At 40.9% G+C, this 14,667-nt stretch overlaps 1 protein-coding gene and 1 pseudogene across 1 annotated transcript in view; both read left to right on the top strand.

Moving 5' to 3' along the window:
• Positions 1-6,879, top strand: part of LOC109919971 (sodium- and chloride-dependent neutral and basic amino acid transporter B(0+)-like) — a 48,650-nt gene extending 41,771 nt beyond the window's left edge. The window contains 4 exon segments of the mRNA XM_048605057.1: positions 560-669; positions 779-909; positions 911-944; positions 6,264-6,879. Of these exon segments, the coding sequence (XP_048461014.1) occupies positions 560-669; positions 779-909; positions 911-944; positions 6,264-6,386 (398 nt within the window). The 3' untranslated portion in view covers positions 6,387-6,879.
• A 3,237-nt stretch (positions 6,880-10,116) lies between these two features.
• On the top strand, positions 10,117-13,892 carry LOC125484812 (annotated as a pseudogene).
• Positions 13,893-14,667: the final 775 nt, after the last annotated feature.

Below are 14,667 nucleotides of genomic sequence, written 5' to 3'. Positions count from 1 at the left end.
CAACATACTTACTCACAGAAAGCAGTTGAGGCCAAAACATTGAATGTTTTCAAGAAGGAATTAAATACAGCTCCTAAGGCTAAAGGGATCAAAGGGTATGGGGAGAAAGTGGGAACAGAGTTTTGAATTGGGTAATCAGTCATGTTCATATTGAATGATAGCACAGACTCAAGCGGCTGAATGGCCTACACCTCCTATTTTCTATGTATCTATGAAGCAGGAATTAAAGTGCTCTCTGAAAAGACTTTCTCCCAGCTGGTTTCAATGATTGGAGATTTATAGAGCCTTCTCCATCAATCATCCTAAGGCCTCTTTGCTTGCTGTGAGGTAGAGCTTCTTATTGTTGGGGGTGAAGGGGGGTGTGGAATTTCATCGCAGCCATTTTTCTGTTAATTGCTGATGGTGGCAATTAGTGTCCCTATCCTCTGCATCTATGAAACCCCAGGTGCAATCTGACACATGTCTGAACAGGTTTTTTAAAATCTATCTTCACCCCTAACTGCCCTGAAGACAGGACAAAGTAAGTGATTGTGCCTCTCTGCTTTCTTGTTGTTCGCAGGGACAAACGGATTCATCAAGGACATTGAGATGATGATTGGGGAAAGGAACTGGCTCTTCTGGCTGTGGTGGAGAGTGTGTTGGTTTTTTATCACTCCGTGTGTGCCGGCAGTAAGGAGATGTCACATCTATTGATGATTTAATCTGAAAATAGACATTCCACAGGTAATCTAATTTTTTCACATTTCTAATATAGTTTTGTGTGTTCTTTTCATTTTAGGCAATATTGTTCTGGTCCTTAGTCACGTTTGCCCCACCAACGTACGGATCTGTTGAATACCCTGACTGGGCAGTAGCGCTGGGTTGGTGTATGATCATTTTCTGTATTATGTGGATTCCTATAATTGAGTATAATTGTCCAAGCTGAGGGCTCCACCTTGTGTCAGGTAAGGAAATACCTTGATATCTTTGAAAGTTCATGGGCAAAATTTTTGTAAATTTCCCCACTCTCATTGATAGAAGATCAACTTGGAAAATGGCATTGATTTTCTTGAACCAATTAAACACAGAAGAACACTATTCAACCCATTGACATTTGCTTGCTCCTTCAATCAGCATTTCTGCTTACATTAGAGGATTGTGTTTTTTTTGTGTGTGTATGAATCAGCAATGGCTCAGTTGGAAGTACTCTTGCCTTTGAGTTAGGACGTTATGTGTTTGAGTAAAACTTCATCACGTGAGCACCAAAATCAAAGCAAGATCTCATTGCAAGACTGAAGGCAAGTTACATTGCTGAAGCTTCCACTTTTTAGAGGACAGGTCCAACTGAGGCTCTAGCATAAGAACATAAAAATTAGGGGCAGGAGTCGGCAATTCAGCCCCTCGAACCTGATTCGCCATTTGATACGATCATGGCTGATCTCATCTTGGCCTCGACTCCACTTTCCTGCCCACACTCCCTAATCCTTCAACCCATTAATACTTAAAAATCTGTCTATCTCCTTAAATTCACTCAATGTCTCAGCATCCACCACACTCCAGGGTTGTGAATTCCACAAATTCATGACCTTTTGAGAGAGAGAAATTTTCCTCATCTCTGTTTTAAATCTGCAACTCTTTATCCTAAATCTATGACTTGTCATTCTAGAATTGCCCTACCTGAAGAAACATCCTCTCTGTCTACTTTGTCAATCCCCTTCAGCATTGTATGTACCTCCGTTAGATCTCGTCTTGTTCTTCTAAACTCCTGTGAGTATAGGCCTTTCTTCATAAGACAAACATCTCATCTCTGGAATTAATCTGAACTACCTCCAATATATCTCCATCCACTCTCAAGGGGACCAAAATTGTATATAGTGCTACAGGTGTAGACTCAATAATATTGTGTACAGTTGCAGCAACACTGCCCTACTCTACTCCTTAATAATAAATGCCAAAATTCCATTTGCCTTCCTTATTACCTGCTGGACTTGCATATTAGCTTTCAGTGATTCATGCAGTATGTCACCCAGATCCTGCTGCACCAAAGCACTCTGAAGCTTGAAGTTTGAAACCTAAGGGAAGATCCCATCGCACGACTTTGAAGAACAGCAGGGTCTCTCCATGTAATCTCGGTCAATAGGTATCCCTCGGTCGACAGATTTTTCTTCTACATGACCCCTGTAGCTGCACTTGAAGTTCTTTGGATGTAAATTGCTTTGTTGGATGGCAAAGGGCATATTCAATTCTTTCTCTTGTCCATAAACCTGTAAGTTCCCCATTTTCAAACACCTCATTCATAAAGTTATCCATGGAATCAGCTTACACTGCACTTTTTGGGTAGGGTGTTACAGATCTTAAGTTGTCTAAGTCCAAAAAAGACTACTTTTCATCACCCCTTTAAATCGTTGGCCAATGGCTTTTCAATTCTATAAACAATAATGACGTGGCAGAACAATGCCAGACTAATAACTAACCAGTAATTCCAATGTCCAGGAACGCTGCAGTGGACAATCTTAGAGATAGTAGGAACTGCAGATGCTGGAGAATCTGAGATAACAAGGTGTAGAGCTGGATGAACACAGCAGGCCAAGCAGCATCAGAGGAGCAGGAAAGCTCACGTTTTGGGTCCAGACCCTTCTTCAGAAATGGGGGAGGGGAAGGGGATTCTGAAATAAATAGGGAGAAAGGGGAAGGCGGATAGAAGATGGATAAAGCAGAAGATAGGTGGAGAGGAGACAGACAGGTCAAAGAAGTGGGGACGGAGCCAGTAAAGGTGAGTGTAGGTGGGGAGTTGTGGGTGGGGGGAGCGGGGGCTGTTGGATAGGTCAGTCCAGGGAGGACGGACAGGTCAAGGGGGGCAGGATGAGGCTGGTAGGTAGAGATGGGTAGTGGGGCTTGAGGTGGGAGGAGGGGATAGGTGGGAGGAAGGACAGGTTAGGGAGGCGGGGACAATCTTACTCTGTTTCTTTTAACATGTCAGTAATATTACCGGGGAAGGCCATCTTGACCAGTTTTGGTGAGAGTTTCACTGTCCGGCCATCTAGACTATTTCTGGAAACCTCAGTAAAATTCAATATTTGTCTGGCATCTGCTATCTGTTGTCATGGCTTCTGCTCTTTTGAAGATGAAGGGGCCCCACCTCAAAGAACTGTTTTTAATAAGATGTCCGACAGCTGTTCAGACCCAACAGGACCACTATTGCTGGTGATCTCTGCTGGGACTAAAGGAGCTCCTGGATAAGAAGCAGTGCACAACATCAGGAGGTGAAATGTTCTGTACCCCTGTGCCTTCCTGCTCAATTTATACAGCTCCTCCATTCCTCACAGTGGCTCAGTGATTAGCACTGCTGCCTAACAGCGCCTGGGACCTGTGTTTAGTTCCACCATTAGGTAACCGTCTGTGTGGAGTTTGCTCATTCTCCCTGGGACTGCGTGGGTTTCCTGCGGGTGTTCCGGTTTCCTCCCATGGTCCAAAGATGTGCAGGTTAGGTGGATTGGCCATGCTAAATTGTCCCCCAGTGTTCAGGGATGTGTAGATTAGGTGGGTTACAGGGGGATGTGTCTTGGTGGGATGCTCTAGGGATTCTATGAATGAATCTATGAAAAAACCTGCAACCTCATCCATTGTAGTCCTGAACTGGTCTGAGAAATGTTATTAGTTTTTAAGCATCAATGTCTCTGAGCATAAGAACAAGAAGCAACAGTAGGCCAGTCAGCTCCTCAGCCCTACTGTACCATTCAATAATAAGATCCTGGTTGATCTGAAGTTAACCACAAGTTTACATCCCTGCATATCCCCAATAATCTTCACTTGATAATCAAGAATCTATCTACCTCTGCCTTAAAAATACTGAATGATTCTGCACCTATTGCCTTTTGAGGAAGCGAGATCCAAAAACATTCAATGCTCTGAGAGAGAAGAAAACGTTTTAACATCTGTTATAAATGAGTGATTCCTTAGTTTTAAACTGTGACCCTTAGTTCTTGATTTTCCCACATGGGGAAACATTTTTCCACATCCACCCAGTCTAGGCTTTCCTCCTAAAACAATCCATTCATTCCAGTATTAGTCTAGTAAGCCTTCTCTGAACTGCTTCCAGTGCATTAGCATCTTAATGTAACTATGGTGACCAGCACTGTTACACAGTTCTCTTGATTCAGGCTTGATAGAAAAGGCAGGGCCACAAACAAGCCTGTGAGTGACTCCTTCACCTGGACCTTTAGCATTGCTAGGTCACAGTTGTGGCCACTGCCTCCCTCTCTTGAGGAGTGTGGCCCCTCCATACACTTGTAAGCCATCTATGGCCATTTTTAGAATCTGAATTTTCCTATAAAGACTGTCTCAATGTTGAAGCACATCTCTGTCTCTCTGCATGAGGAATTTGCCCATCCCACATCAATAGGTGGCTCTGTAATGTGTCAGTGCTTGAGAGCTTTGCATTGACTGTCAGGTTTCAAGATTACCCCCAGCCACCACTTCATCACCCCATGGCCACTGTAATGGGATGATGAGCTCCCTCTCCTGCACATGAATTCAAAAGCTTGTTAAACATTGTGGCTGTGCCAAGGACACCCCAACATGGGGTTGGGACTTGGATATAATCGTCATGTCCGATCCTGACCTGGGAACAGAAATCTCACCCTATGTTTTTCACTTTCAATTTACTGTTCGTTGTTAATCTCTCGTAACTGCTCTTCTCCTCCCATATTAAATTCAGTTCTGTCAAATAGCCATTATAATTTTCTGTGTTATTAACTGACTCTACCTCCAGACATTGTCATAAGCTTCATTTGTGCTCATTCATGGTGCATAAACTTTGATTTTTTTTTCCCTTCAAAGGAATATTCTTTATCTACATGTGAACTATCTCCTTTCTGAATGCCACATTGATGCGTGATTCCTTTATGAATATTCAAACATGTAAATTAGGAGTAGCCCATTCTGTCTCTTGAGCCTGTTCTGGCATTTGATAAGATCATTACTGTAGGGGCCAACATCAGTTTCTTGTTCCTATACTGTTTGACACCCACGCCAATCAAGATTCTATCTAATCCAGCATTAACCCTTTTCCCATCTACTTGTGCTAGGTCCCTTTTTTAAATCACTGAGATGATCTCTCATGGAGCATTTTTACCTTTATGAACAGCTACACAGAAAATAATGTCATAGAAACCAAATTACATTGTAGTCACTGTTCGCTGTTTGATCCCTGGTAGTAATTCGACACAATTGCAATCCCTCATTTTCCTGAACTAAATCCAATAACAGCTTCATTCTGAGTTACAATAAACTATTCTGTGCACACATTAGAAATTCTGCTCCTTCCTTATCCTCAGAAGTATGTTTTCCCCTATCTATATTCAGAAAATTAAATTTGCCTAATATTACAATGCCAATTTTGTTGCACTTTGTAAAGATTTGCCAGTAATCTCCTCTTCTCTTGATCTGAAACTTGAATTCCCAACACTGTATCTTTTCCTGCATGTGTTCCTTAAATGAGAAGATTCAGGAAATATAGGGTCTCAGAACCACATGGCACACCCAGTAAAGGTAAAATACTGTGGATGCTGGAAATATGAAACTGGAGAATGCTGGAGGAGCTCAGGCAGCATCTGTGGAGAGAGAAACACGAGTGTGCTTTGAGTCTGGTATAGCTCTCCAGAACTAGAGTGTTGTTCTTGAGCAACACTGATTCTGCCCCCTTCTTTTATTCCTACTCTACTCTTCATGCCTACTTGTTAATCAGGAACGTTAAAAATCCATTCTTGACCTTGTGTGAGCCAGGTCTCTGTTGGCATGATCTCGTGTAGTAATGTATGCTTGCAGCTCACTAACATTATTAGTTAATTATAGCCTATGAGATTTACTGCTTCCTTCTTCACACTTGCTGCTATCTCGGTATAGTTTCTATAATTTTGGAAATATTTTGAATTGCACTACAGTTTCTGTCTCTCTCTGTCTGTGTGTGTCTCTCTGTCTGTCTCTGTGATCTAGCTTCTGCTTTTAATCTTTTTCATCTTTTGGTTCCAGTAAGGATGATAAATTAGTTCAAACACTCCTAACTAATCTGTACCTCTGGTTTATAACAAATGGTCTATAACTCAATGAGTGAGATTTCTCCCCCATTATTAAGTATTGGAATAAATTGAATCTGGTTTACAATTTGATGTTGTTGAAACAAGAAGCAGATTGCTGATTAGAATTGGGTTTTTCTTGTAGTTGGGTATTAATGGTGGGTAAAAATCTGGAGGGCATGATTAAACATTTCACTTTTCTTTTCACAGAAAATTTCTGTTGCTTGCACTTCAGCTCCTGACTGGGGTCCATACTTAGAACAACACAAAGGGGAGAGATACAGAAACAGGTCCAATTCTACAGAATTGTGCACAATGTCTTGCTACATCTGAGATATAAACATCTTACAGAAAATTTGTAAATAATGGTCCTGAAAATCCACCAGCATTATGATATACATTGTCTTCCATTTTACTGAGAGTTCTGTAGAAGAGTGAGCAACATGGCTGGATCACAGAAATGCCAACTCTTGGTATTTCTGATGTTTCCCCTGTAGAGTAAATGATTTACAGTGTGTCAACACTGTAATGATAAATACTGAGCAAATATGTAACATATTGTGTTATATCTCATGGTCATAAGTATGTAAGTATGCTAAGAGACATGCTCAGAATATCATCTTTGCATCATAGCATGTGGCCTGAAGGTATAAAAGTCTCAAACTCTGTCTTTACTCAGGATGACTTGAAACATCACCATTTGAAGCCAGCTGCTCACTGCTCCTCTGTTGTAACCAGCTTAGTATGAGCCCTGATACTTAGATATCTGAAAAAGCTAATGTTTGTGTGTAATTTTTAAGTAATAAACATCTGTTGCATTCTTTAATATCATGATATCCATTCCCAGTTCCTTAAATTGTTGAAGTTAATAGAAGCATTGCCACATCAGGTAAAAATGCTCTGCTGGAAGCAAAAATGTCTTTTCTGGTAATGGAAAGTCAACATTTCATTCACCAGTTTTCTGCTTCTGACCACTGACTTTTACTGATTTGTGTGTTAGATCTTCAGATCAAATCATTTACAAGTTGGCCAAAGTTCCCAAAGCTTCTACCAATGAACTACAGAGGGAGGTGGCTGGATGGTTCACTTGTCAAATTCTTCACCTGTCATTGTGTGAACATCTCGCAAAACATCAAATGAGAGAGACCTCAAATTCCTGCTCTGTGAGCTTGATCCAGTAACAAGACACATTTTGGAATTCGAGATAACAAGATGTAGAGCTGGATGAACACAGCAGGCCAAGCAGCATCAGAGGAGCAGGAAAGCTGACGTTTCGGGCCAGCTCTACACATTGTTATCTCGGATTCTCCAGCATCAGCAGTTTCTACCATTTCTGTAACATTTTGGAATTCATTGTGCCTCCAGAGGCCAAAAGCAACTATGTATCTTGTGACTATCCATCTCCTATTCCCATTAACAATAAGCTATAGTTTCCAGCACTGTCACTGGCCTCATCTCCTCTCGAGATCTCCCCTCCATAATTTTACACTTCGTAGTCCCTCAACCCTGTACAGCCCACTTCTCCCTCCTTCCCAAAATCCACAAACAGAACTGGCCTCACTGAACTTGTTTCTTCCTCTGTTGACTTTATTTCTCCCCTCTTATTCAGCCTCTTCCCACTTGAATTCATGATTATTCTGACACTTTAAATTGTTCCCACATTTTCCAGTTTTCTAGCCCTGGCCACTGCCTCTTCACCATAGATGTCTGATCCTTCTTCACAACTGTTCCCCATCAGGATGGTTCTGAAGGGTTTCTGCTTAGCTCTTGAAAAGATGCCTCTAAGCAGTTCCCTTCCAGTGACCAGTGGGGTTCCACAAGAATCACTGCAGGGATCACAACTATTTACAATATATGTTTGTTCATGACTTGGAGGAAGGAAGTGAATGCACAGTAGCCAAATTTGCAGATGACGCAAGGCAGATTGTGAGAGGGATACAAACAGTTTGCAGAGATATTGAAAGTTTAAGTAAATTGGCAAAAGGAGTATGTGGGAAAGTGTGAATTTGTTCATTTTGAAAGGGAGAACAAAAAAAACAGAATATTATGTAAAGGGAGAAAAACTGCAGAACGCTGCAACACAAAGGGCCTTGGAGGTACTTGTCCGCAAAATACAGAAAGCTAGCACATATGCAGCAGGTGATCAGGAAGGCTATTGGAATGGTGGCCCTTATTTCAAGGGGGTTGAAGTATAAGAGTAGGGAAGTCTTATTGCAACTGTACAAGGCTCTGGTCAGTCCCTATCTGGAATACTGAGAACAATTTTGATTCTCTCATTTAAAGAAACATATTTTATCGGAAGCCGTTCAGAAAAGGTTAATTAGGATGATTCCTGTTATGGAGGGATTGTTGTATCAACAAAGACTAAACAAGTTGGGACTCTGGTCTCTGGAGTTTAGACGAATGAGAGGTAATTTTATTGAGACATATAGGATTCTTAAGGGGCTTGACAGGGTAAATGCTGAGAGGATGTTTCCCTTCATGGGAGAGTGTAGGACCAGAGGGCATAGATTCAGGGTGCCAAATTAAGACTGAGATGCAGAGTAATTTATTTTCTCAGAGGGTTGTGAGTTCTAGCAACTCCTTGCCACAGAGATGTTTGGGGTAGAATCCTTGTGTATTTAAGGCTGAGATAGATTCTTGATCAGAGGAATCAAAGGTTATGGAGAAGTGGATGTGAGGAATGTTGGATTAGCCATGATCCTGTTGAATGATGCAGCGGGTTTGAGGGCTGAAAGCCTACTCCTGTTCTTATTTCTCATGGTCTTACGGTCTAAGATGTGTTAATGGATCTGACGGGGGTAAAATTTAAGTAGCTTGTTAACGGTCACCCATTGTCTGCTGATGACTAACGACATCTGATTGAAACTCTTGAGAATTTTGGAGAACTTTAATCACACATTCTGAACTTTTGCATGTGTTGCCACTGGCAAAGAAAGCACCAGACTCCAGGGAAACAACTCTGTCATCTTCAACACTCACCAGCTTCTGAGGGTCTTTGAATTCACATTAAAGCAAACTTGTCCTCTATCTATTAACATCACCAAGAAGTGCAATCTCACCTTGTTGCCTTGTTCCCAACTTGGAGAAACTCTACAGTTCCTCACCCCAGCCATTTGAACTCTGATCTACAAGTAAACATATCACTATCAAACAGCATTTCCTGTTAGCCTTTCACAGTAAACAGGATATTAACCAGAGCCAACCAGAAAAACTCGCAACACAGTGTCCATCATTAGATGTGATTCTGCAATTGGACAACACTTGCTATATGATCTTAAACATGTGAAGAATGACACGGAGAGTCAACTAAGAACTATCAATTGATTTTACAGTTTGACACTGTAGCATGTAATGGAAATTACATGTACTAACCACAGGGCCCTGTCCTTTGTGGACAGAAAGAACATGTATACACACTTATTTTGTTGAATTGGAGAAAGCATAAGCGACAGGCATTCTGTGGTTTCTTTCTAAGGGCTCTGTCCTGACCAATTCAAATCAACTTGCCTGGTTTAAAATGTAAACAAAATTTAGCAGTTAGTCATAATTACCTGGTGCATTCTGATGTGTGGGAGTGTGTGATAATAGAACCATGGCTATCATAGCAACTAAGGTAAGGTTGAAGTGTAAGTTTCAATGCTGTTTGAGTAATTTAAGGAATATTAATCTCTAGGAACAATTCTAATCTTTCTCATTCTATAGACAAGCTATGTGAATAAAGCCCTGAGTATGCCTGGCATATTGGGAGGTGACGGCCTGGTGGTGTTATCACTAGACTGTTAATCTAGAGACCCAGGATTGTTCTGGGGACCTGGGTTCAAATCCCAGGAGTTTGAATTCAGTAAATTGGAATTTGAGATAAAGAGTCTGATGATGACCATGAATCCATTGTCAATTTTTGGAAGACCTATCTGGTTCTCTAATATCCTTCAGAGAAGGAAATCTGCCTTCCTCACCTATTCTGGCCTACACGTGACTCCAGACCCACAGCAATATGGTTGACTCTTAACTGCCTGGGTAATTAGGGATAGGTAATAAATGCTGCCCCAGTCAACAATGCTATCACCCTGTGAATGAATTTTTAAAAAAACTCATAATACTATTTTAATGGGAAAGTTGAAGGCTGAATAAATATGAAGGTCTGAACATTGTATTTTTTTTTTTGGCGAATGTTAGTCTGCTCATCCCCCGATGACAACTTCTATCCATTAGACAGCTAATAGACGTTACATTCTTGAGAAGGTATGTTATCAACCAATTCAAACAGGACAACTGTTTTCATCAGCAACAGCAGGATTATCACTCGATTGAGGAGTTGATTCATTAGCGGCAGCAGACTCTCTACAGGACACGCGTTAGGTAAGGGCAAGAAATAGAACATAGAATTATCCTTATGTCTGATTTAAATTTAAGATTCTTCGATCTCCTGAGCATTTAGTTTGACACAAATTGTTTGGTAGAAGTCAGATAAAAGAAGCAGATAATGTGAATGGTGGGATCTAGGTGGGAAAGTGTGCAATCGTGCACTTTATATACAGAAAGAAAGAAAACAAGGTGAGAGGCATGGAGATGTGACAAACCAGAGGCCTTTGATGTTTTCATCCACAGTATCTCCAGAACCTCGAGCAACCATACAAAACAAAGAAAAGGGCTGCTGGATTTACGGTCTTTATCTCCAGGGATTGAAATCTGGCAATGAAGAAGATATAAGAGTCTTGTTTAGATCCCACCCAAAGTACAGCAAGGAGCACACATTCATCAAGGCCATATCGGGGATTAAAAGATCAAATTATGAGGTCAGGTTACATCAATGTAGTTTACATTCTCTTGAGTTTTAAAGACTGAGGGTGATTTAATTGTGGTGTTTATCAAGAGAAGATAAAGGGTTTGATGAAGTAGATACAGAGGAACTGTTTGCTCTCGGTGAGGGAATCCAGAAGAAGGGACAATAATCTGAGTTGAGTTGTTCTGGTATGAGGAAATTGCTGATTCATTATCACTGTTTTATATCTTTACTCATTGAGCACACTAGAAATTAATATCTGGTAGATGTAAACCAGACTGTGGACTCATTATAGCCTGTTTTATAGTCAGTCAGTCACAATCCAGCTCAGTGTGAGAGAGATTTGGAACACTCTGCCTGATGTAGGGTACAGACTGTAACAAGACAGCTGTTCAAAATGTCACGACGCTGTCCTGAGAATGTCATTGTACAAGTTTCAGGAGGGTGTGAGTGTTGGAATTTAATGGTGCTTGATTATCTGCAGTCATTGTTTATATGGTATTAATGGAGTGATGTATTATATCTCCATGAGAAACATTTACTTTTCCACAACATGAAATTGAATTTCTTATGTGAATGTAACGTCCCTGCAGAGATGTTCAGGGTCATGAGTTTCCAGCTTGGTGTTTGACAAACAGCACAAGCTTACACTGTGTCAGTGACGTACAATACCAGGGATTGCCTGACTACAGGTAAACAACTATGAACTGTTTTTATGTAACTCTACTTGACAAAACTCTAACCCCTTGTCATATTCTCCTTCTACATGCACACACAGACACAGACAGACAAGAGATGCATTGGAGTGTCTATCTGATAGGCAAGTTGGAAACTTTGACAATGGTTTTAACTTTTGTGATGACCCTGGGAATAGAGGAGCTTGATTTCCCGAATACTCTCCCAGTAAAATCATAGCTTGTAAAGGCATCTTAGATCTCACTAAGGAGCAGAAAATCAAGATGGGAGAAATATTGGAGGTCTTGAAATCCCAACTGGAGTCCTCTACTGATGCTAGTTATGAACAGTACTTAATTTCATACTTTAGGAAGATAGGGAGAATATCAATGAGTGTGTTTCTGCACTTAAACATCGAGCTGAATCCTGTGAATTTGGACAATTGAAAGATGATCACCATTTACTTTCTAGAAAGCTCCTACCACATGAGCTTTGAAGTTGTCAATCATTAACTAGAGAATACTAATGGGAGAATGGATAAAGCTTCATGTTATATAGAGACACTGTCCAGGCCCAACAAAACCATGGAGAAAAAGAAGAAATATTTACAGAAGGGCCAGCAGAAAGATAAAGGCTAGAATGCGGGATGATGAGGGGACACCACAAAAAGAAGGAGGATGTCCACTATGGGGAAAAGCATACTCTAACAATAAGAAGCTGGATCATTTTGCATGAAAGTGTTTTGCTAGAAAGAAACAAAGTAAGTTTATAAAGATGGCTACTGAGAGATGTAGGATGTTGGTTCTGACAAATAATTCTATTCCCTGAAAGAGGCTGGCACTGTCCTGAGCTCCAAATCAAATGACCACTGATCCTCACATCCAACTTGTCTGACATTTGGTATCTAATCCCTCTGTACCCTGAGATCCAACTCACTCCAGCATCTGACGTTCAGCTCACCAACACCAACATTTAATAGTGAGTGCCCTTTATTTATAATTCTGTTCTGAGAATGTTCATGTATTGTATAAATGCAAGATATTTCTGTCTGTTATAAAATATCATGAAAACATTTCCTTACAGCACCCAGATGGGTTGGTTTTCAAATTCTTCCTACTTCAGTCAGCAAGAGCTCAACAAACTGGGGTCTGATTCTGGAAAAAGTGGGCTGGATATTGTGATGCCATTGATACAGAAGAAGTTGGATGATCTGGACAATACAGATCTAAACATTGCAGTGACAGGAGAAACGGGCTCAGGAAAATCCACCTTCATTAATGTGATGAGAAGACTTCAGGATGATAATGAAGGAGCAACTAAAACTGGGACCACAGAAACCACAATGGAGCCAGCCTCATACCCACACCCGAACCTGCCCAATATCTGTTTCTGGGAGCTTCAAGGAATTGGATCAACTAAGTTCCCAGCACATAAATACCTGATGGAAATGAATTTCCAAAAATATGATTTCTTCATTATTATCTTAGATTGCTGCTTCAGAGGAAATGATGTAAAACTCGCCAAAGAGATTAAACAGCTGGGGAAGAAATTCTACTTCATTCAATCTAAAATTGACAATGGTTGTGGCGCATTGTGAAAGCAAGGGAGGGATGGTAATGAAAAAGCTGAGCTAGAAAAGATCAGGAATGAGTACGCCAGGAAGTTGTATGAAGCAGGGATCCCATCACCCAGAGTGTTCCTGATTTCAAACTTTGAGCTGAATCTGTACAATTTTAATCTGTTCAATAGAGCTCTTGAAAGTGATCTTTCAAATATAAAGAGAAATGTGTATATACTGGCGCTTGCAAATTTAAATTTGGAAATTGTAGAGAAGAAAACGGAAGAGCTGAGGAAATGGGTCTGGATGTTGGCAATACTTTCCGGGACAGTAGAAGTAGTGCCAATTCATGCACTGCCTTTTTGTTGTAACATTGCCATACTGGTTGCAGGAATTACACATTTCTGTAAATGTCTGGGGCTGGACGATGCCTCTCTTCAAAGCCTGGCCAAAAATGCAGGGGAAACATGTGGGAGATCTGAAAGCAGTGGTGAAAACTCCCTTGGTTGGGGATGGAATAACGAGTGACTTACTTGGAAATATAGCGAATGCGTCACTGCTGGTTCCATTTTAGCAGCTGACATCATCTATTACTCCATAACAGCTATTAGGGCCCTCTTTGGAGCAACACCATCATTTCTTCAGATTTACCATCTGCTGAATGCAGTGTTGGATGATCTTACAGACAATGTCCAGCATGTGTTGAAGGCTGCTTTTGGGACTAAGTAGAATGATCTGCCTAATCCATGAGTGAGTGAGCTGGAGCTGATCTATTAAAGAAGTCTGACCCTGAATGTTAATAAAATCTGATGCAACGTTATTCCCTTCTTCGATCAATTTATTCCTTGATATATTTCAGGTATGAATTCTCTCATGCATGTTGTTTGGTGAAACGTTTTGCCTGGCCTGGGTATAACTTGAGAAGGGAAATTGAGGTTCACTCGATCAATTGTATACACAGCACCCAGGCTTTTCCCTTCATTAAACACAATAACAAGCAAATTATTTTCAGTGTTTGGTGGTTGATCATCAGTGGCAGACCAAGGATGAGTGGATGTTGGAGATAGTGGTGACGGAGCTACGAGCATGGGGGCCTACTATCACAGTGACAACCAACTATCTCCAGCCAATGGAATACTCCTGTGAGAAGCAATGCTTTGAGAGTCTGATTGCCCATAGATACTGTGACTGGCATTTGCAAAATATGTAGTAACAAAGGCCAAAGTACCTTACCAATAGAAAGGAGAGTAACAAAAACCAATAACTTCCAGATAGAGAATAATTGAATCATTGAGGCCTTTTACTTTGTAGCCAACTGACTGACTTGCATTCACTTTCCTGATCACTAATAGATTGGTGGCTGATACATCAGCAACACAGCAAGAACTGTCTGGATTGATACGATTGCTTCCTGAAATGCAGAATGTCGTTAAAAATATGGACGGTGGAAAGCAGGAGTCAAACCACAATCCAGAAAAGCAGATCAGCTATAGGCTTATAATCGTGAATATCCCGGTAATTAACGACTGACCCTCCATTTCCCCTGTCATGCCTGTCATCTAAAAGCACAACTTTACTTTTCAAATACATGTTAA

This window comes from Rhincodon typus, chromosome 14, assembly GCF_021869965.1.
Source record: "Rhincodon typus isolate 14 chromosome 14, sRhiTyp1.1, whole genome shotgun sequence".
Classification (NCBI taxonomy): Eukaryota; Metazoa; Chordata; class Chondrichthyes; order Orectolobiformes; family Rhincodontidae; genus Rhincodon; species Rhincodon typus.
This window is presented reverse-complemented; position numbering and strand designations above follow the sequence as displayed.